At 58.2% G+C, this 22,609-nt stretch overlaps 1 protein-coding gene across 9 annotated transcripts; it reads right to left on the bottom strand.

Annotated features, from left to right (window-relative positions):
- Nucleotides 1–444: 444 nt before the first annotated feature.
- Nucleotides 445–22,599, bottom strand: SLC35E2B (solute carrier family 35 member E2B). Of its 9 annotated transcripts, none has more exons than XM_061185134.1 (9): nt 22,215–22,599; nt 11,035–11,437; nt 10,812–10,947; nt 10,478–10,605; nt 8,719–8,839; nt 7,711–7,764; nt 7,345–7,417; nt 6,124–6,269; nt 445–4,541 (listed from the first exon to the last, which is right to left on the bottom strand). In XM_061185134.1, the coding sequence occupies exons 2-9, from the start codon at nt 11,354–11,356 to the stop codon at nt 4,304–4,306; spliced, it is 1,218 nt and encodes a 405-aa protein (XP_061041117.1). In that variant the 5' UTR covers nt 11,357–11,437; nt 22,215–22,599; the 3' UTR covers nt 445–4,303. The 9 variants fall into 9 exon arrangements, with proteins under 9 accessions (XP_061041117.1, XP_061041116.1, XP_061041115.1 ...); XM_061185133.1 differs by having other exon boundaries at nt 22,404–22,599; XM_061185132.1 differs by lacking the exon at nt 22,215–22,599 and adding an exon at nt 21,926–22,156.
- Between the last annotated feature and the right edge of the window lie 10 nt (nt 22,600–22,609).

The following is a 22,609-nucleotide window of genomic DNA, read 5'->3' as shown; positions in this document are numbered from 1 at the left end:
AGGTTCTCCTGCGAAGGGTTTTAAAGACCCTCATCGTGAGGTGCGGCCTCTAACCTGTTGAGGCTCTTAGAATGAAGTTCTGTTTCCTGGCTCCGGTTACTCTGCGGACCTTGGTGGTCCCAGAAAACTGGCAGTTCAACCTCGAGAACCTCAGGAAAGAGAACGGTAAACGAATACCCACATTCACTGGACCTGAAATGGAAAATGTAGAAAAATGTGACAGGAAATTGGGGCACAGAAAGGGCGGTGGAATTGGAATTCTTTCTCTTCCCGGAAAGAAATGTTTACTTTCTGTATCCGAGCGCTTGTTTTGCTTCCTGAGTTTTTGGTGACAGGAAAAAACCATTTTTTTTACGCCCTTCACGCTGAAAAGGGGTGAAGGCAATAAGAACCCACCCTTGTTCATTTCAGTAGCGCGAACGCTGGAGAGTTACACAAGGAAGAAAAAGTACACGCTGAACATTTATTTTACTTTTGCAGAACAAGAGTCCTAGATAGTTGCTACCATGGTGGCTTAATTTAGACAAAAATAACCAGGGGGCATCCACAGGATTCACTGTACAGCATCGATGTATTACCATAGCAGAATTAACAGTGACAATTATTTAACCACCATTTTCTAGAAAGAATTCATCTAATCACATAAATACTGAAATAGGTGAAATACAAAACACTATAGACATTTTGCACAACGTACTTTTAGTTCTCCGCAGTTTTGTTTGGTATAAAGCACATATAATTTGGTTCTGATATAGACAATTATTGATATAATTTTCAAGTTTTTCAGTGTGGGAAAGTCACTCTCACCGTGGCCCTCTGCAACGTGGTGCCCACAACACTGCCCTGGGCGGGTGCAGACACTACTCACACATCTGCAGTCTAGAAATAGCACATCATCAGCTGAATGCCAGTTTTCCTCTGATGAAAACTGGAAAAAAAAAAAACCCCAAAGACTTTGCCAATTAGAACAGTTTCCAACTCAGTTTGGACATCTAGGCATGGACCCAGTGGCCATCAAACTCGGAATCTCAGCCCTCAGGAGAAGAGGAGGAGATACTACAGAGACAGCAAACTGGAAGGTTTTGTGCCCTGAGCTGCAGGGCGAGTAAGCCAAGCGATGGTCAGCACGACCTCATGACTCTGCTCTCGGCTCCTCAGCCGGGATAGAGAAATAGGCAGACTCTTCAGGGGAGCTGGGACGTTCTTATTTATAAACTAAGAAAACAAAGAGGTCCCAACCAGGGCATGTACGTGTTTTGGAAAAGAACAGAGCCCTGAGCACAATGTTGGTCAAAGGCAAAAAGAGAGGAGAGTTTCTACCTGTAATAACATCCTTGTTTAATTTTTCCAACCCAGGGGAACAGTGAAAATACTTTCAGGCATCAGGAAGCACACCCCCTGGACAGATGTAAAAAGACATGTTGCATTTCTTTGATCCCCTCTGGTTCGTCTATAAATGACCATCCATGGGACAGTCAGCGCCGCACAGGAGGGAAAGCCCACCAGTTTGGGGAAAGTATTTCAAGGGCTGGTGACGAGCACGGCTCCATGTGGATGATATTCCTCGTGCAGCAATTTTTTACTGTTTGATTCACAAATTAAAGACACATTTTGGATTGTGCAAGAGTATTCTCAGCTTTCCAAGGCAGATGATTTTAATGCTGATATGCAGGAAATTATGACTATCAGAATTCTTTTTTAAAAAAGCCTTTTTTATGCCACTCAGTAGTGGAAATTTCCTTGAAAGCCAGAGATCTCTACATCTCTAAGTATCAATGTAAGTAAGCAGATGACCAGATTCAGAAGCCTGGTTCAAGCGTTTGTTTACAAAGGCACGGACAACGACCAAAGACACAGGAGGAATGGACCCAATGTAACACACGACACCCAGTGGCAACACTGGTACGAGCACGCCTGCGATGGTTCAGTGAAAAGAACATCCTAAAAAACTACTAAACAAAGTTAATTAAAAAACGTGTCTGTACGGTTATTAAACAAATGCCATTGCCAGGCTGCGGGTTTTGACTCTCGGCGCAGGGCTGTCCCGGAAACGCCCAACATGTGGACGACTTAGGGGTGGAGATGCAGACAGAATGCAGCTGCAGCACATGTTTTGTGGTCTCCCACCCAGGATGAGGAGAAGTCTCAAAAGCAGCTTTGCTAGAAATTGCCTCATTTACTAATAACTTAGGAAAATCTTTCTTGGTCCTAATATCTAGAAAATCAAAACGGGATGAGAGTGGAGGGAGGGGCACGTCCACGGGAGGCAGGGACCCAGGTCCCTAACAACACTCGGACACAGGCGGCTGGCACCTGATCACACTCAGATGACAGTCTGCCGTGGGCGACCACAGATGTGCCCCTTCTGTTCACGTCTCACCATCAGCTGTGGGCACAGTGGCCACAGTCTGAGGGCAGAGGCAGCAGCCCCAGGGAAACGGTGCTTTCTCTCTGGTCCTCACAGATCAATGCACCAGCCGGCCACCCCAGCTACCGCCAAAGAATCCTCTTTAGTTTTGTTTTGGGGGGAAGCAGAAAAAGAGGAAAGGGATAAAACCTGGGAAAGTCACACGAGCAACCCCTGCACAGTGAAGGTGCGTGTGACCCGCCGTCCTCTGGAGCAGGAGGTCAGCTTCGTCAAAAGGTTGTTTGTAGTTTAAAAGGCCTCATTTTAATCCATCATCATTACAAGCTTTTTAAAGTTAGCAGAACTTAATGAGATGTAGTTATTGCTCTTTGTTTCCAAGAGATTTGCTCTCCAGGAGGGGCTATTTTATATTTTCCAGTTGAGAAGCCAACTGGAAAACCAGAGAAGCAATCAGGGAGCCCAGGCCCCGAACAGCTGGGACTGTTGCCTGAGACTCAGGGAACGATTTGTGCCTTCGGGTGGCTCTGTCCGCAGGCTGGCTGGAGATGGCCGCGTGGCCAGCCTGCGGCCCCGAGTAGGGCTGCACCTGACAAGCCCCAGAGCTCGAGCCTGGTGGGAGGGAGGGGGCTGCGTCCCGATCAGAAATCCCAACAGGCTTCGAGGCAAGGGGTGAAGCGAGGGGTGGAGCCTCAGCCCACCACAGGCCTCAAACACCTGGCTGTCCGTCTGTCTGCTCTGGAGGAGGAGGGCCGGGCCAGGCCGCGGGTCTGACTGTGGTTTACCTGGCATACACGATGCATTCCAGAAGCCACCTATACCTGTGTTTCCTTTTAAAAACCTACACTGTCATTTTAAACGCAGCATAACAAAAACTGTACTGTCATTTTAAATGCACTGGCATTTTAAACGCAGCATAACAAAAACCGTAAATATTCCACACTCGTCCTGCTCATCATTCACGAGGGAAAATCCTCAAAGCCTGGTTGATGAGACAAGGCAAGGCTCCTGACCAGCTGAGTGGGGACGGGTGCTCCCCGGGGGCGCTCCGAACAGCCTGCCTCTCACCCAGGGGAGCAGAGGGGACAGGAGCCCCCTCCCTGAGCCAAACACCGCGGGGCGCTGCCCGCAGCCTCGGGCTGGAAACCACGTCTGGGCCTCTGGGGACGCCCCGGCCGCAGGTGAGGGCCGGACCTTCAGGAGGCGAGGAGCTCGGCGCAGCAGGCACGGAAAGGTGGTGGGGCCGCCTTCGCTCCGCGAGTGACCTTCCCTAAGTGGTGCTGATGCGGGCAGCTCCGCCTCGGGCGGGAGGGCGGGAGGCCGGGGCCGGACACTCCATCCTCAGGAGCAGGGAACCCCGGTCTCTGCACCCCAGCTGTCCCCTCTCCGCTCTGTGCCCCGATGCCGTGGCCTCCGTGTCCGGGCAGTGGGGCAGCCTGTCCGAGCCCAGCGGACAGACTCCCTGACGGCCGAGGAGCCGGACGTACCTCCGGTGGCCACCGATGGCTGGCGTGGGGAAGCGGGTTCTCTCCGCCAGCTACAAGCGGGGAGGGCGGCCGCTGGCACCTGGCTGCAGCCCCGGCTTCGCAGCTGTCCCCAGTGGTCGTCACCCACAGAGGAATCGGGGCCTGGCCTGGCTGCAGGGGGTGCGCAGAGGCCGCCGGGAGGAGGTTCTCATGTGGCTCGGCAACGGCTCGGTGGCAGCTGTGGTCTGCGCCCCAGGGGCTGACATCTGGGAGCCCGATTCGAGCTCCCCCAGCTCTGACCGAACGCCCCAGAAAAGAGCGGGAAAGGCTGCCCACCCGCACCTCCCACACCCGGACCGTGACCCGTGGAGCCGGAGGCCCCACGCCTGCCGTCCAGGGAGCGGGAGAGGCGAAGGGGGTCCCCCGCTGGCGAGGAGCGGCGTGGTGCGTGGCGCCCCTGAGGCTGCGGGGCTCAGTGGTGTGGCCGGGGGTCCGGAGGGAGCAGGGGCTCCGGGCTGCCGTCCGGGGACTGGCTGGTGGCCGCAGCCAGGCTCTGCATGGCCTCCCGCTGCTGCTGCTTGGCCTTGTTGTAGAGCAGGACTCCGGCTGTCACCAGCACGGTGCCCACGGCTGACAGGCTGGTGACCCTGTTGCCGAAAACGATGACGCTGAGCCAGATGGACAGGGCGTGCTTGACGGTGCTGGCGACACTGCGGGAGAGGACAGCGGGGAGGTCGGCGGGGGCCGAAGGCGTCGCCGCTAACCCCACTCTTTCGTGCTGGGGTCCTTCCTACTAGGAAAAAGGTCACCGAGAAGTAGCGACACTTCCAACAAAAAGCCGAGTCCCATCTTCACACTCAGCATTTTGCCTTATTTTGCTTCGTCCTTTTTTTGACGGAAATATTTCTAAGTAAATTATAGACATCATGACATTTGATCCCTCAGTGCTGCAGCGTGCTCTCCACAGAACGAGGGAGGTTCCTCTGAGAGCGCCTGAGAGAACCGATCATTAGGGAGAGTATCTGGGAAGTGACACAGCCCTGCTCAGCCACTGCTGGGACCTCATGAAGATAAAGTGAACACGACAGGGCTTGTCTCCTGGGCTGCCACTGCGGACAACTTAAACTTAATTTTTGTACTTTTCTACCTAAAGCTATTTTCTTTAAAAAGAACTGGTTTGGGGACCGTCCTCGTGGCCCAGTGGTTAAGACTCCGCACTTCCAATGCAGGAGGCCCAGGTTTGATCCCTGGTCGGGGAACTAGATCCCATATTCCGTACAGCAGCCAAAAAAATTTTTTTTAATAAAATTAAAAGAACTGGTCTTCTGCTTTCTGCCTGTTTTTGAACCGTCACTAACAATCACTGAAAAACAAAGTTTCAGGGGTATGTGGATATAATTCCTGGCCCTAAATGGAAACAGGACCGTATGACAGACCGTGACAGCGAGAGCTTCAGGAGACCTCAGCGATCAAGCCGCCCTCGAGGGCCCTGCAGGCAGCTCCCCTCCGGGACTCGGGCAGAGGGCACGTGCACCCCGGCAGGCCCAAGGGCAGCGACGCACCTGCTGCCATCACTTCTGGGTACAATTCCGCTCTCCCGTGACAGTTCTGAAGTTAAAGGACAAAGGCCCATTGGCTTCTACGACAACGTGACGGTCAGACCCGCTGACATCACTGCATGGATTTCCAGGCCTGCAGGCAACCTCGGCCGATTCCTTTCTATTTGTTACTGAAAATGCTCCCGTGTCAAATCACGCTTTCGCTAAGTCCGCCCACTCACAGAGAAGAAGCCTGTGAGACCTGAGCTCAGTGCTAAGTTACCAGCAGGGAGCCGACGGCCACGTGTGGCTGCTCAAGTGTGAACGGATTAAAGTTAGAGAAATGTCAGACGTTGGTTCCTCGTGGCGTGTGGCACGCCCCAGGCGCTCAGGAGCACACGTGGCCTGCGGCTCCCACCCTGGGCGGCCCAGAAGCGGGACAATCCGTCATCCCGGGAGCTTCCGCGGCAGTGCTGTTTCGGGCAGAAGTACACTCACACGACTCCAAGGATCTCTGCCTCTGCACAGAATCCCAGCGGGGATTCCCCTAAAGATCTGCTTCCCAGACTTTCCTGTTCCCGTTTCAAACGGCACCAATACAGAACAGCCTAGTAATTACGACCCGTGACTACAGCGATCGCTACATCTGTGATTCCACAACCACGAACCCCTCTTATAAAACGTCCAGATGGCAAGCGTTCCCCTCTGCATGTGACCTGGAGGCACTTCATCTCTTGGGAGGTGCGGTCCTTACCTGAAGGTCACGGGGGAGATCCTCCCCATGAGGGCGTAGGCCGTGACGCTCTGCAGGTGGAACAGGACGCCGTCCGCCAGCAGCAGCAGCAGCACGTCCTGGCTGTAGCGGAAGCTCCTCCCGCTCCTCCCGATCACCGGCAAGTCCTGCGCCAGAGCCAGAGGGACGCCCGCGGTGCTGACAGCCAGACCCCAGCCCAGGGTCCAGCCACACGCTGGAGCCCGCCCGTAGGACAGGACAGCCCAGTTCCCCTTGTGTTAAAAAGAGAGGTCTGCGTAGACGCGCCCTGTGCTTCTGTAGGACTGACGGGATCCCACGACACGCGTGAGCACAGGAGCGTGTTTGCGCCCACGCAGACACGTCTGGGAAGCAGCTCCACCAGGAGCGGGCCTGGGAGGGGCTGGGGGACATACTGCTCTCTGTTTCATAAGCTTCTGCCCTGGGCCTTGTTCAATGGTGGTCACGATGTTTTTAAATAACAGTAGTAATAAAAAACAAGTGCGGGGGGACTTCCCTGGTGGCGCAGTGGTTAAGAATCCGCCTGCTAATGCAGGGGACACGGGTTCGAGCCCTGGTCCGGGAAGATCCCACATGCCACAGAGCAACTAAGCCCGTGCGCCACAACTACTGAGCCTGTGCTCTAGAGCCCGCGAGCCATGACTACTGAGCCCACGTGCCACAACTACTGAGCCCACATGCTGCAACTACTGAGCCCGCACGCCTAGAGCCCGTGCTCCGCAACAAGAGAAGCCACCGCAATGAGAAGCCCGCGCACCGCAACGAAGAGTAGCCCCTGCTCGCCGCAACTAGAGAAAGCCCGCGCGCAGCAACGAAGACCCAACACAGCCAAAAATAAATAAACAAACAAATAAATTTAAAAAAAAAAGTGCAGGAATTCCCTGGCGGTCCAGTGGTTAAAACTCGGCACTTTCACTGCCGTGGCCCGGGTTCAATCCCTGGTCGGGGAACTAAGATCCCACGAACCCTGAGGTGCGGCCAAAAAACAACAAAAAAGTGCACCTAAAAACCCTCACAGCAAAGTTTCCGGGAACCGCTGGCTGCAGCTTGGCCCCCGTGGGCACCGGACCCACACAGGACCCGCACGGGTTTGCTTCGTTCAGTCCCCCCCACCCCCCTGGGCGCGTGGCGGCCTCTGCGTGTTCAGCACGCCCGGCGCCCAGGGCTCGCCCCGACCTGGGAAGGCGCCAGCGCCGGACTCACCATGAAGAAGATCCAGGCCGGGACGAGCATGGCCACGGCTGCCGCGCTGGTGTAGAACTGCAGCTCCGCGGCCCTGCGGGGACAGGCGCCTGATCCTCTCCCCACCTCGCCCCCGCCCTCGCCCTCCGCGGAGCCAGGGTGCCCCAGTTTATTTATCTCCTCCCAGATGATACGGACGGCCGGGCCTGACAGGTGACCCACCGGCCACGGGACGGTGACAGGCAGCCTCAAACGAGCCGCCCAAGGGGCAGTTGGAAACAGGTGGGGTTTTCTCCCAAGTTTCAACAAGGTTCTTTTAAAGGCACCATGAAACGGGAGGGGTCAGGGCACCGGGTGGTCTGGTCTCCATGGAACAGTGACACTTACGAGAACCTATATTTGTCCCCGCTGAGGAGCTTTTTGGAGAAAACGTTCTGCAAACTAGAATAAAGAAAAGAAGAGGTTACGAGAGGTCAGATGGCACCTCACACGGTCGAAGTGCCACGTCCTCCGGAAACAGGGACACACGGTAGCTCCTTGGGGATGGCCCTGGCGTCTGCTGTGAGCCGTGCTGAGCTGCCCCTTTCACAGATGGGTAACCTGAGGTCTCGGAGGCCGAGGACGTGCCTGAGGTTACCCAGCTCTGCTCGGCAGCGGCCACGGGACAGACAGTGTGAGCACAGGAAGACCCTGGGGAAAAAACAGAGACAAAACTGCTGGCCGGGAAGGCCCGCCGTGGCCAACGGGAAGACCAGACAGCATCCAGCTTCCCTGGAACCAGAGGGCCCAGCACTCTGAAGAACGACACTGCTCCCTGGACGCTGGATGCACAGAAGCTCCGGCCAAGGGGACCTAAACCAGAGCAACGAGCCTGCTGCAGAGGTTTACAGGCCCTGTCCCCCTCCTAGGGGTTTACGCCGCAGGCCAGTCAGAAACCTAGAGGGAGACTCGTGTGAAGATGTTTCCTGCAGATGTAAGCCGTGAGGTCTGGAGCGTCTGCAGGTGAGCGAGGAGGCTTCTGGAGACCATCCTGCGCTCCGAGTTAACAGGCGAGATGCAAACTATGACGTGAGCTGGACTGTGTTTCTGGGAAAGGCTGAAGGAAACACAGCAAAGTGTGAGAAATGAAATGAAAGGCGATTTTTCATTTGTACTCAGCTGTATTCTTCAAAGCCTCCAGATGGGCCTGTTTTTCTTTGGAAGTAACGGCAACAAGAAACCCTCGGATACCGTGTTGCTGCTCTTTCCTCTCTTCTCTCAGAAGTGGTGACGCTGAGAGCAGGCTGTGCACAGGTGCCAGCGAGACGGCTCAGCCACCACTGGGGCGTGACACCCGTCCCCCCTCCTGCGGGACACGGAACCCCACGCGGCACGGGACGCGCCCCTCGGACTCACCAGTCCATGATGTTGGTGGACAAGGCGGCCGAAAACCCCAGGAAGTTGAAGCTCATCTCGGTGGCCGTGCACAGCGCCAGGCCGCCCATGACAGGGATGAGCGAGAGGTTGACCAGCAGCCCTGCGGAGCGACAGCACACAGGGGCCGGGCTGCAGTGCCCCCCAGTGGGCCGGGCTACCCCCCCCCCCCCGCCCCAGGAGTGCTCTGCACGCTCACTTTGTTCGAGTCTTCTCGCTGGAGGGAAAATATAGCACATGCCTCCCGTCACCCGCTCCAGAGCCAGGTGCCAGGGACACGACAGCCAGAGCCACCAGCTCCAAGCCCTGCTCCCTGCACCCCACCCCCCGACCCCGAAGCCTCATCTGCAAAACGAGTAGGGTGAAGGGTGGTCTCCAGGGAAGGCTGGGAGAGGAGGGAGGCCCCAGACCCTCAGGGAGTCCAGCGCTCCTGCCTTCGTTCTGAAATCTAACCAACAGCCTTGACGTGAAGGTAAGGCTAAGTCCATTCGGTGCAACAGAAAATCACGTCATTTTGCACACAGGGCATCCAGCCTCATGTGGTACCTCTGCTTTGATTTCAGACACTGCATTTCATTTATCTTGAAATTCAAAGCAGACGAGGGGACAAGCCTCTCGTGTTCAGCAAAAAGGAGCAGAGGTGCAGCCCTCAGATGACCGTAGCCACCGCCCCCACCGAGGACAGCGCTGTCCACACAGCAAACCCACAGGCCCATGTGGCCTGAGGCCGAGAGCATCAGCATGGAAGGAGGCCTCTGCTGGATGGCGGACCTCACACAGGGGCCATGGCTGGGAGGCCGTCCAGGGGGCAGGCGCCTTCGTGGACTCGGGGCTCTGCCGGGGGTGCCCCACAGGGGGTCACTCCTCTGGGGACCCCAAACCTTGGGGTCCCTCAAGTCCTAGCACCTTCGCCATTCTCCAACGCCTCCCCAACAGACTTCTTTTTGCTAAATTTTATCAAGATTTCCTAATTGTTCTCAGCAAGACAGCTGGTTTTCTACACACGTATCCGCCACAGCTGGAACCCAAAGTGTGATGTTTTTAAGGCCCTTGAGATAAATCCCTTCTGCGTGGTTAAGCTTGATGTGCAGTCAGGCTGTTTCCTGCCGAGTACGATCTTAGGAATTGCTTTTACACTTTGACTTGATTCTGTTTTACCGTCACCTAAGCGTTTGTGCGGCTCCAAGGGCACGTCTGCGAGAAGCCCGGCTGTGCCCTGTCCGTCCTCATCCTCCTCTCTCCCTGAGGCAGGTGCCGCCTTGTTTTACCTTTTTGTCATTTTCCCAGTTGAAGCAAACACGTGTCTCCCTCTGTGAGCGACCCCCGCCCCCGGGGTCAAACACCACGTGTCACGCCCACGAGTCTGCACTCTGCTTGTCTTCACAGAGCCACACGCTCTAAACGGTTGGCGGGAAAGTCAGGGACGTGTGTGCAGCTGGCAGCGCGTGCCCGCAGCCCAGGTTGGAGATTTGTAACAAGTCCCCTCTGCTGAGCTTCGGGGAGCCACAGTGGAGGGCAGGAGGGGGTGCGGAGGAGGGGCCGGGGTGCCTGGCAGATTCCTGGGACGGGCAATGGCACCGAGGTTACCTGCCTGTCACTCCTTCACCCAGCTCCTACCATCCCCGGCCTCTGAGGCTAAGAAACGACCAGGAGGGAAGCGGAGGGAGCTGAGCTCCAGGGTGACGTGGGTGGGAGCGGCCCCCGGAGGAGTTGGCAGGCCCGGGCGCTGGGGGCTGCTCACCGGTGTGCTCCCCCAGGACGGTCCGGGACAGGATCACAGTGAAGATGGGGGCTGAGCTCTTCACCGTCTCAGCAAAGGACACCGCCACATTTTTCAGGCTGACCAGACCCAAAACCACTGTTGCAAACCTAAGACAGTCAACAGCGTCACAGGGATGAGTTGGCGCATCTGCAGCCACGGGGCAGACCTGGTAGGAGCCCAGAGGGTGCGCGCGTCTGCCCCGCCCCCGCCCGGCCCCCTCCCTCCCAGGATTACCTGATGGTAACAGTCAGCGGGGGAAGGTGTTTTACGTGTAAAAAACTCAGACCCTCAACCAGAAACGTTAGCTGCTTACCTCATGAGACCCACGAACAACATGGTCATGATGAAGTTGGGAGGGTAAGAAAGCCGGGTTTTGTGCTGATACAAACAGCAGGGAACAAATATTTTAACACAGCCGATGAGCGTGGTTGACAGCATCTGCACGGCCCCTGGAGGAGGAGACGGGGGCGCCAGCTGAGCAGAGGGGCCCCGCCCCGCCGGGAGCTCCATCCCACCGCCAGCGCCCGGCGGGGTACCTAGCATGCTGGGCTCCCCTTCCAGCAGGGACAGGATGTACTTGTTGAGAAACAGGGTGCAGAAGCTGAAGAAGAACCAGAGTGTGAGGTAGATGAGGGCGCGGGCACCCCACACGCCCAGGTCCGCCTCGATGACGGTCGTCTCGGTGACGGTGACCGTGAGCACCTGCTCGTCGGGGCCACCTTCGCTCTGGCCAAACGCGATCTTCTCACTCCGGTGGCCGAACACGGGGCCCCAGGTCAGGAGCGGCCGTCCCCCCGGCTTCTCACCGGGGCCCGGAGCCAGCTCTGCCAGGGCCGCGGGCTTAGCGGATGCCGACATCTCATGGGTGGCGGGCAGCGCAGGGCAGGGACGCGGGGACGGAGGCAGTGGCCATGTGGGCGGCACTGGGCGGGGCGCGGGCTGGAGTGGGAAGGAAAGGACGGCGTTGCGTGAGCGGCTAAGGTCCTGCCGAGTTTAATCACCCACTTAGAGTAACTTCAAGACGCAAACTCGGGGTCCTGGCCTTGTTTCCAGCCCCAAAGGAGCGGGCGCCCCGACGGCTCGGACTTCTCTTCCAATAAGTTTCTGAGACCAAAGCCTTTACCGGCCTCCGTTCCCTCCCCACACACCTGACCCTCCAGCCAATCCCGGCCCGAACTCCTTCTACAGTACCTGCCAACCCCTGCCTCTTCCAGCCCTGCCCCACCCCCGGGGCACCCCGCACCCCCCAAGCGGCCGGCCCAGCCTCGAGCTCATCCTCCAGGCTGCCCTCCCGCAGCTCGGCTGAGGCCTGGGTTCTCCGCCCCCACCCCGGAAGCTGTCACAAGTGCTCCGCACCTTCCCACCCACCCTGGGACCAACCAGAGCCGCCGAGGAAGGGGCCCCCTCGCCCCGAGCTCTTCCCACCAGGCTGGCTCTCCCACGCCCTCACCCGACTTCTTAATATTTCATCCAGTGTTTTGAGGTGTCCTTTGTGGGAGGGTTGACCTGCCCCGTCAGAGACTCTGAGTTTCTGTCCCTCCATCGGGTTTTGAGTTCCAACCCCTGCGTTCTTTGCGTTCTATTTGTTACCGTTTCAAACTGGCCTGTTTCTCTCAACTTTCGATTCCTTCTTTGCATCGTCTCTTTCACGGTCTAACAGTTCATCACCCAAGCCCTGACAGTACGACCCTCAGCCTCTCAGCGGGTCAGCTGCCGCTGGCTCGAGGGGGCTGTCCACGTGCGCAGATCCTGGGCCGGGGGACCTCCTCCTGGGCTTGAGGGCGGGCCTTGGAGCGGGCGTGGGGACCACCTCAGCGGGTGCCCAGGAGAGGGTGCTGCTCCCTCAGCAGACCCACACCTGCTTGGCGCTCAGGCCTGTGGCCACGACTTCTCAGGAGAGACCCCTCACTCCCTAAGATCACAGGCGAAGCCCAACCCGGTCTCTCCCGTTTGCTGGTGGCTGAGTGCTTCAAGTTCTGGCCCTTCTTTTTTTTTAATTTATTTTTTTGGCCACACTGCACAGCTTGTGGGATCTTAGTTCCCCGACCAGGGATTGAACCCATGCCCTTGGTGGTGAAAGCGCCGAGTCCTAACCACTGGACCGCCGGGGAAGTCCCAGTTCTGGCTTTAAGCAGCGTCCCAGTGACGACCACCTGCCCAGCTCAGGAGCCCTGGCCACTCCTCCCCAGTGACACCAAACCGGAGTTCCCAGCCCCCTGCCCCCGCCCCTAGGCAGCCAAGCTGGCTGCCTACGTCCTCGTCCCTCCGATGCTGACATTCGAGGGGCGCCCGTCGTGCTTTAACTTAACTTCCAGGCATGCGTGACCCAGACAGACTTGTGACTCCCCGACCCCACCTGAAGCCAGGCTCCTGGCTGAGCTGCCCCCCGGCTCCCTGTGTCCACCCAGTGCTCTCAGTCACCCCACAAGCTCAGCAGCACCAGGTCCCAGTGGGCACCCAGGCCTGACATGCACCCCAACCCTCAGGACACCAGGGCAGCTCCCCAAACGCACCCCAGACCACGACGGATGCACGTGGCCCTCCCGTGGGCCCCCACTGCCCCCACAATACACACGAGCCCTTTGAGACCTCCGGGCGCTGACGGGGCCAGATCTCCGCTAACGCCCTGTCCCCCTTCCTCTTCCCAGCCCGGTCCCGCCGTCCTCTCTGGGCCACACCCTGCTGGGAGCTGTACCTCCGTGGGCTGGACCGGCCGTGGCCCAGCGGGGGTGTGGGGAGCCCGTGCTGCCCCCCAGCTGGGAACAGCGGCCCAGCTGCAGGCGGACGGAAAACACAGGAACAAAGCCCATGTGTGGCTCGGGGTCCCCGAGAGCAGAGAGATGGCGCCCCACCCCCGGGCCCCTGGCTGACCCCGTCTGGATGCCCAGCCCTGCAGCCGGGCCTCCCCAGGACACAGCTCCCACCGGCCGCGGGGGCTCTGCCTCTCAAGGAGCCCCCGTCAGGCCCACCGACGGCACCAGGCCCCCCTCTTCAGGGACCCTGACCCGGGGTTTGTCACACAAGCCCCGCCGCCACCACTGAGGCTCCAAAACCGAACCTGTTTGTGAGGTGATGCTCCAGAAGCCCCCGGGGAGGGTCCCATCGCCTTTCCTCTCTCTCGTCACAAAACGAGGCTGGAGGCAAGGTGCAGGCACTTCCCCCCACGCTCTCCACTCGGTTTCCATCTGGGAAACTCACAGCTTCCCGGGCAGCACCGCCAGCCGGGCCTCCGCCTCCTTCTCTGCAGCTCAAGGAGCTCCAGCCGGACGCCAGAGCTCCGCCGCGGAGTCCCGAGGCCCGGGGCGCCCGCTCTCCTTCCTCAACAAGAAGCTGCTTTGAAACAAAGACGGGTCCGTGCAGTTCCACAGCCGCCGCTCACCTGGTGACGGTGCGGTATTTCACTGGATGAACAAGCCACAAGGGACTCATCCCCACTGCTGACCACACCGGGCCCCAGGCCGTCCGCCACGTCCGTCCTGTGCGGGTCGTTCCTCGCGTTTCTGCTGGGTCTGCGCCCAGGGGCCACCCACGACCCCCAAGGTCATTGTGCTGGGCTGTACTCTCACCCGCCCTGGAGGTTCTGCCCCGTCTGCCCCGAGGGTGGAGGGTGTTGGCGGCCTCTGAAGAAGCAGAATCCATCACACACACCCCCGCCCAACCAGCACACGAGGCTCCAGCGCCTCCCGACTGTCCCAGGCCGAAAGCAGGTGGCAGCACAGATGCAAACAGATTCAGACCATAACGGTGGGGATGGGACCTTTCAGGAGTCACCGCAAGTGACAGGGAACAACGTAAGAAAGAGTCAGCAGAGCCCATGGCCGGGGTGGCATGGGGACAGAGCGTCCGTCAGATGGGGTCAACGCGGCACTTTTTTGCCAGCAGCAAAACAAAAGCCAAACAGAACCTACGCGCCTGTCGACAGGGACGCAGACGGCAGTGGGTGGGGACGGACGCCCCCAGCGGGCAGAGGGAAGCCGCACACGGGCGACGGGCAAACCTTACAGCCGTCGGAAGTGCTGAGGCCGAGTCGCGGAAGGAGACACACGACACAGCACCACCAGCAGCACTTAGGTGTGTCCAGACACGACGTGTCATTAGAAATAAAAGCACAAAAAGTGCTGTTAAGAGCAAAGAACTGGGAACTCAAGCTGGGGGTGGGTGGGCCTGGGACGGGGGATGCAAGCGGGCAAGCATGGCAGGCATCGCGCTGTTTGCTAGGCTGTTCCGAAAGCTGAGGATTTATACATGAAAAAGAGCCAGCCAGCACCTGGGGAGACAGATGCCTGTTCAGACCAGAGCCTCCCTGACCGTCTGCCCTTGGTGACCTGGTCTCACGTGGCGCCAGGAGCTTTCTGTGTCCTGCCGCAGGTTCCGGACTGGAAGGCAGCAGGCGCTCCGTCACAGACCAGCACTACTGTCCACTGCGTCCAGAGCAGTGCCCAGGGAGCCCAGGATGGATGCTCAGGCTCCCTCCAGCGCGTGACCTCTTCCTGACCATCGACACCCCACAAGCAGCCCACCCAGCCTGGTGACCGAGGACGCGACAGCCAAGGGACAGGCAAACCTCCCGCTTTCACGTGCAGCAGGAGGGGTCGGCAACCTCCGTGTGTGTAGTTTCCGGAAGGAGTCCAAATGCCTCTGGAGTCAGAACAAGGGCTTTGAATGTCTTAAAAAATGAAATCACGGGAATTCCCTGGCGGTCCAGTGGTTGGGACTCGGCACTTTCACTGCAGTGGCCCGGGGTTCAATCCCTGGTCGGGGAACTAAGATCCCACAAGTCACGTGGCCCACCCCCAAAACAAACAAACAAATGAAATCAACTTCGGAATGGACGGTCCTGTCTTGTTCCTTCTTGACAAGACTCACTAAGTCATACCAGGATTCCTAGTTGTTTGCTTGCTTTTGCTTTGTCGGGTGATGGGGGTCTGAGGCCTGGAGGGCTCCTCCAGCGGCTCCGGGGGTGGGGCTGGGGGGCTGGAATAAGGAGGGGCCACTACAGAGAAGCAGCCGAGACCAGGCAGTGAACGAGGCCCCTGGGCTGTGATGGAGGCCGAGGTGGCAGGGAAAGCAGAGACCCGGGCGGGTGGCCCTCCAGGCCGGACGCCAGAAGACCCTTCTCTGGGGAATTCAACAGGCACAGTATAGACCTTGAGGACAGAAATCAGGGCCCCAAGGAGAGGCCTTGACAGAGAAAGCAGCTGAGCAGCCCCGAACTTCTGGTCACCCTTCAGTGCCCTGGGAGCTGAGCCAAGGCAGGAGACCGGGCAGGGGGAGCCGAGTGCCCACCGGCAAGCAGGACGTGCTGCTTTAAAAGTCACCAGAACAGGGTCCCTGGGGATCAAGACCAGGGTGGCAGAAGTGCAAATCTCACCAGGGGCCCCGGGCTCCCAAGAAGATCCGACTCAGGACAGGACTTGACGTGGAGGCTCCGAAGACCCCCAGAAGCACACAGGGAGCTCGAGGTGGCAGGCATCAAGGATGCAGCCACCAAGGTGACCTGGGGTCCTGCTTCTGGACACAGCCCACAAGGGCCAAAGAGGCCCCAGCCACGGCCCAGCCACCAGAAGGAGAGGCAAGGCGCCCTGGAGAAAAGCTTCCACGACTCAGCCTGAGGACAGGTGAGGATCAAAGATCAGAGACCACCTGGCCAGCAGGCTGCCAGTGGGGGAGGAGCAGCCTCCTGGCTGCTCCAGGAGGGACAGATGGACAGGATGCAGTCGTGCAGACAAACAGATGAAGAAACTGTCAGGAATAAATCAGCGGGATGAGAAAATGGCAAGTCTAGAGAGGAAACGTCCCACTGCTGAATGAAACTACGGTGTCCTCCGACTATTTCCCTGCAAGGTGTTAACTGGTGACCAGGGTCAATCACAACTTTACCCCCCCGAGAAACGAGCGGACGCCCCTCCATGGAGCCACCAAAGTGGGAACCACCAGGAATGAGACAGAGACACCATGTCTCCCTGACCTGAGGCGCTGAACCTGGCACCGCTGCAGTTTCCCTGCCACAAGAGCAGGTCTGATGGTGAGAAAATGCAGGTGTCGAAAGCCGAGGAGAGGAGGATGGACGGCAGAGGCTGAGCACCAGGCCAGGGGCTGCGGATCATTACAGCATCCACAACGCACAGATCCTGCCAATGCCACGTACCTTTTCAACATTCACACCCTCTGGAACCAAAAATGATCAAATCAATAACATCTCTAAACCCAAAAATCTCTAACGTGCAATACAGACAGAACTACCCGGACCAAACCACAACTCGGGTGAGCGACATCATCCCACTGAAGAGCGAAGGACAGGAAGCCAGCCAGTAACCGTGCCGGCGGCGCTGAGAACACGCGCAGGCGCCAGACGACACCCCAGGCAGGCGCTGGGCCCGGGGCGGCTTCGCGGAGTCTGGGTGGGAGCTCGAGGTGGGGCAGACAAGGGTGTGCGCTGCGCGGAAGGAGGGGTGGCCGCAGGGGCAGACGGGGCCGCAGGACGCCTGTGCACGCTGCTGCCCCCCCGGCAGGCCTGGAGGCAGGGACGCCCCCAGCAGCACAGCCGGCTCCTAAGCCTCATTCTCTGCTGGGCCGAAGCAGCCTCCTTGGAGGAACGGCTGATTCCACGGCTGGGGCAGGAGCTGGGCCAGAAGGAGAGGGAGGGCTCCTAGGGCGACGGGGACTTATCAGAAGGACACAGGGGCCAGCATGAGGGACGCAGGTTGAGAGAGAAAGTAAATAATAACAAAGGGTTAGAAGCCACACATCCACCATGATCACTAAACGGGGAAAGGAGAAAGCTCTTCCTTCTGGTACAAAGTCAGATGACTGATGCAATTAGAAAATCTCCGTTTGGCGACCATGCCCATGATCACACTAACAATCGACTCAGGCTGGGTGAAAGTTTAGAAATAACAGAATATTTAGTCTCAAAGTGTATCCCTACAAGGTACGTGTTAATTACAAAGGGCACTCGATGGAGGTACAAAGGGGAGAAGACAGGAAACTTCCTTGAAGAAGGAGGAGAAAGGGGAGGCGCCTATCCAGATAGGAGGATTCCAGGTCACGTGCTGTATCAGCACAGAAACAAGTAAACAAATTGGAACGGAGGCCCAGAGACTCCGCACAGGCAGAATTCTGATCCAAGACAGAGCGGGGTTGTGGCTCATTGGAGAAGGGAGGCCACTGTCGCTGATACTAGGATGGCCGTTATCCACACCAGAGAAAAGAAACTGGACCCTGATCTCACAATTCTAGACAAATAAGAACAATTAGCAACATCCACAGAGCACTTCCTAGGAACCAGGTAGGGTCTGACCGAGCATTTCACACATATTAACTCAATGAATCTTCACAACAACCCTTGCGGAGGGACGCTGTCACCCGTGTGAGACACATGAAGTGGGGAAACGGCCTCTGGCCACAGTTCAGGGCTTGAGCCTGGGCAGCCTGGCTGTGAAATGCAGCTGTGTAAACCCTCACGTTTAGAGGAGAATGTAAGAGAATATTTTCCTGATCCTGGTATAGGAAAAGAGTGTCTTTTTTTTTTCTGGCCGCACCACACAGCTTGCGGGATCTTAGTTCCCCGACCAGGGATTGAACCCGGGCCCCAGCAGTGAAAGTGCCGAGTCCTGACCACTGGACCGCCAGCGAATTCCTGGAAAAGAGTATCTTAAACCAATCCCCAAAAGCAATCCCCATAAAAGAAAATATAAATAAAGCAGACTATGTTGGCTAAACTAAGAGATTTTGTGCCATCAAAACGCACTATAACGTATTGTAACATTAACACACTAAATGACAAAGCGACAACCTGGAGGAGAGAGTTACGACGTGACAAAGGAGAGGGAACGAATTCCTACAACTTAATAGGAAATGTGGGCAAAAACACCAGCGCAGGAGAGCGTTTCCAAACGGCCGATAAGCACGAGAGAGGATGCGTATCAGCTCTCCACCGCCGTGTGACGCGGCACCGCACACCCGGCAGCACAGAGCAACGACACACCTACGACCCCGCAAGCCTCCGTGGTCGGGACTCTGGCAGCAGCTGTGCTGGGCAGTTGGCCGTCACGATGGCAGGAGGGGCCGAGGCCTCACCCGAAGGCCGGGGCGCCTGCTTCCAAGCCCACACGCGCAGCTCCCGGCCAGCTGTTGGGGGAAGACCCCTCCGCGGGGCCGCCCGCAGTAGGCACCTGGCCTGCATTGGAACGAGCTGGCGGCTGAGAGAAAGCGCCCGAGGAGGCCCGAGTCTTTTTGTAACCTCGTCCCCTTCTCGTTTGCTGGTTTGCTGTTCGGCGCTCATTAGAAGGCCGGCCTCGAGGGGAGGGGCTACAGAGGGTGAGAATGCGGGGAGGCAGGGTCACGTCCGACCACGGGGGTCGACCTCACCAGCGGTCAGGGAGCTGGACACACCACCCACCCCCACTGCCAAAAACCATCAGGTCTGACAACACCCAGAGCTGCTGGAAGGTGTGGATCCAGAGGCCCCCAGACACGGCTACGGGGCGGCTGGTACGAGCACTTGCGGAAATGGTGTGGCAGCCTCTTGCGAGCTACGCACCTGCGCACGCTACACATCAGCACTTCCTATCTCGAGGTTCCCCCAGAGAAGTCCTGCGAGAGCGTCCAGAGCAGGACTGCCCATCACGATGGCTGGGAAGCGCGACCGTCCACCCGTCGGAGAATGAACGTGTGCTGTGGACTTGGCCCAGGAGTGAGGACGAGAAACGCCCGGCAATAGCCACGGCTGACGGCCGGCCAGGTCCTCTCTGCCCGGATGGTGGGCGAGCACGTGACAGCAGCACTTACCACTGGTCACCGGCCACAGCGCCGATCCTGAGCAGAAGCCCCACGCGGCTGTGCTGGGCATCGCACGTGGAGGCCGGGAGCAGCCGGGGGTCAGCGGCCCAGAGCCCAGCAGGTCCGGCTCACCCAGCCCCGCCGAGACCCCAGCTGCCCTCCCCAGCTCCGGCTCGTGTTTCCACCGCCCATTCTTCTTTCTCAGCCCCCGTGACTCAAGGTGCCTCCACGAGAAGCAATTCTCATCCTGCGAAAGACCGAAGGTCAGCGGCCCCAATCCGACAACGAAAAACTGATCCCACCTTCCAGGTTGGCCTGGAAACAGGACGGACCGGGCTGAACGCAGGGCTTGTGGGGCACTGCTCCCCACCCAGGCCCCTGGTGACAAAGGTCTGATTTATCACCCTCTCAGATTATAGCACAACTAACAAGAACTGAAACGTAGCCTTTTCCACCCAGCACGGAGTAGGGGGCTCACGAGGCCAGGGTTGACTCTTAACTTTACTCCTGCCCAGAGCTGTCCTCAGAAGAGGGTGCACACGTGGGACTGAAAGGAAACCAGGTCAGCGACACGTAGCGAGAAGCACACCTGTGACACCTCTGTCACGTGCAGGCGCTGAGCCCCCCTCCCACGGCTGAATGGCCCAGCCTCCGCCAGCCCTGCAGCGAGGGCTCACGACCCGCGGGGAGGGTGCCTGGCTCTGAAACGGAGGTGGGGGGGGGGCAGGACCACCACGGCACATTCGCCACCGAAGGGAAGTTTGCGTGGAGGTTAGTGAAAATAAAGATGTCAACTTCCCATCCAATTCTGCAGACCCTTAAATTCTAGGGCCTGTCAGCCTGAGGTCAAGAGTCCCTGTTCTCCAACAAACAACTCAAGATGTTCTCAAATGCCTGGTGAGGAAATCTAGGTTGGTTCAAATTGTCAGCAGGGCAGTTTAGATAAAATGTATTGAAAGTCTACAAATTTTATACACTAATTCAGAAATTCCACCTCTAGGGATTTATCCTAAAGAAATAATCCAACAAAGGCCCAAGACTGTACATACAAGGATGTTCAAAAGCTTTGTTTTTAAGACTGAGAAGCTGACACTAGCGAAGTGTCAGATAAGAAATCTGTAACAAACCCTGTCACGTAAGGGGACACTGTAGCCCTGCAAGTTTTGACAAAAATAGATTTGTCATAGATTAAGTGAGAGCAGAGTTACAAGCCCTCTGCACAGTATGTTCCCGTTTAAAAAGTGCAAATGGTTCAGAAGAACACAGGTGAAGTTACCAGCTGTGGTCAGCTCTGGGAGCCGAATCTCAGGTCCTCCAAATTTTTTTTTACGTTTTGGCTCCTCTTCATTTTCTAATTTATGTGCACTGAAAATGGATTTCTTAACAACAAGGGCCTGTATATAGCACAGGGAACTACAATCAATATCTTGTAATAACCTGTAATGGAATGGAAAAGAATGTGTGTGTATATGTATAACTGAATCACTTTGCTGCACACCAGAAACTAACACAACATTGTAAATCAACTGTACTTCAATTAAAAAAAAAACTGTAAAAATAAAGTGGACTTCTTTAATGTAAAAACTTTCCTATTCCCTCCCTTAATGTTCCTTTTCATGCTGTTTAATATTGTTTTATTCTGCTTTACAATGTTACTTGCAAGTTTAAATATTTTTGGTAAAGTACATTGCACTCTACTAAAAAACAAAGAACTTTAAGCCACTAAACAAAGAGTCTGCCTCTAAACAGTTTTTTTTTTTTTTCCTCTCTTTTTTTTACAGCAGCGGTAGGTGAGCAAGGTTCTCAAGGCTTCAGAAGATGAGCTTGGGGCGGTGGGGCGGGGGCACTGCCTGGACCCCACAGGCCCCGTAAAACCCGCTACAGGAAAGTCACCTGAGGACTACAGAGAAGGCTTAGCTCTGGGCCTGACTGGGAGTTTCCCACCCCAATTTACAAAGTAACAGTCCGCTAGGACCAGCGCCCGGCAGGATGTTAGTTATTATATAATTTCCAGTTTTCTAAAATCCTGCGTAGAAAGACACCAACTGCAATGAATTTGCGGGCGATCGCGCCCTTTGGTTCCGGATTGGACGGAGCATCTTTACCCGGTTCTTTCGGAAGCGGTTGCACCTGCCGCTCCGAGGCCATGCCCACCTCGGGGGTGCATCGCTGGGGGGGGGCTAAAACGCAAGGACCCCCGACCCTATGTTCCCCCTCCCGCCTCTGACAGCCCACCCCCACGACACGGGCGCGGCTCCCCCCACCCGCTCCGGAGACCCCCAAGCCCCGCCGCACCCGTGCCCCGCCGCCCCGCCTCAGGCGCCGTGCGGACCCGGGACGGGAACGCGGCGCCGGCCGTGGAGGCCTGGGGTCCGAGCGGACGCCTGCGAGGCGGGGCGGGAACTCCATGTGGTCGTCGCTGAAGGAGCGGACCGGTCGTGAAGGCGCGAGAGACGGTGCCCCCCGGCGGCGTCGGACGCCCGGGCGCGCGCGTGCCAAGGCCCTGGGGTGGCCCAGGGGCCGCGCCCGCAGAGGGTCCGAGGGCCGGGGAAGGGAGGCGACTGGTGGGGGGGACTTCGGCCCAGACGCAAAGGGCGATCCCCGCAGGCGACCCACCCCTCCAGCTTAATTCAGCGCTTCACCCACCGAGAAGCCCCCGGGCCAGACGCCGCGCGGGCCCCGCAGCCTCGGGGACGTGCACCGGGCCCCGCAGCCGCATCCGGGCGGGGTTTCCGCGCGCCGGGTCGGAGGACGCGGTCACCCGGGGCCCCGCCGCCCCCGCCTCCACACGGCGACCCGCCCACGTCCCGGCGACGGCGGCTCCCCGCGCGAAATCCTGCGGGGCGGGCCCCAAACAGACACCCCCCCACCCCGGTCCCTGCGGGCGGTGGGGCGGGGACGGGGGCGGGGCGAAGCGGGGCGGAAGTGCCACTACCGGCCCCGGAAGCCATGAGCTGGAAGTGACGCGTCAGAAGCCCGCCACGGCTCCCCGCTGTCCCGCGGACTCGTTCCGCAGTGTCCTGAGCGTCTGGGCTTCTCGGCCGCCGCTGCTGAGCCGGTGGAGGGGCCGCGCTGCTAGGCGATTCCCCTCGCTGTCGTCCCCTTGGCACCCTCTTGGCCGTACCACTTCAGCCCAGGCGGGGGTGGTGATCCTGGGTGACGGCGACCCCCATGGTCATCCCCTTGGCACCCTTCGGGCCGTACCACCTCAGCCCAGTCGGGGGTGGTGCTGCTGGGCGATCCCCGTGGTCATCCCCTTGGCACTCTCCGGGCCGTTCCACTTCAGCCCAGTCGGGGGTGGGGCGAAGGCGACCCCCGCAGCCTTGGTAC

This window comes from Eubalaena glacialis, chromosome 3 (genome assembly GCF_028564815.1).
Source record: "Eubalaena glacialis isolate mEubGla1 chromosome 3, mEubGla1.1.hap2.+ XY, whole genome shotgun sequence".
Taxonomy (NCBI): domain Eukaryota; kingdom Metazoa; phylum Chordata; class Mammalia; order Artiodactyla; family Balaenidae; genus Eubalaena; species Eubalaena glacialis.
The sequence above is the reverse complement of the archived record's forward strand: the minus strand, read 5'-3'. Positions and strand labels throughout refer to the sequence as shown.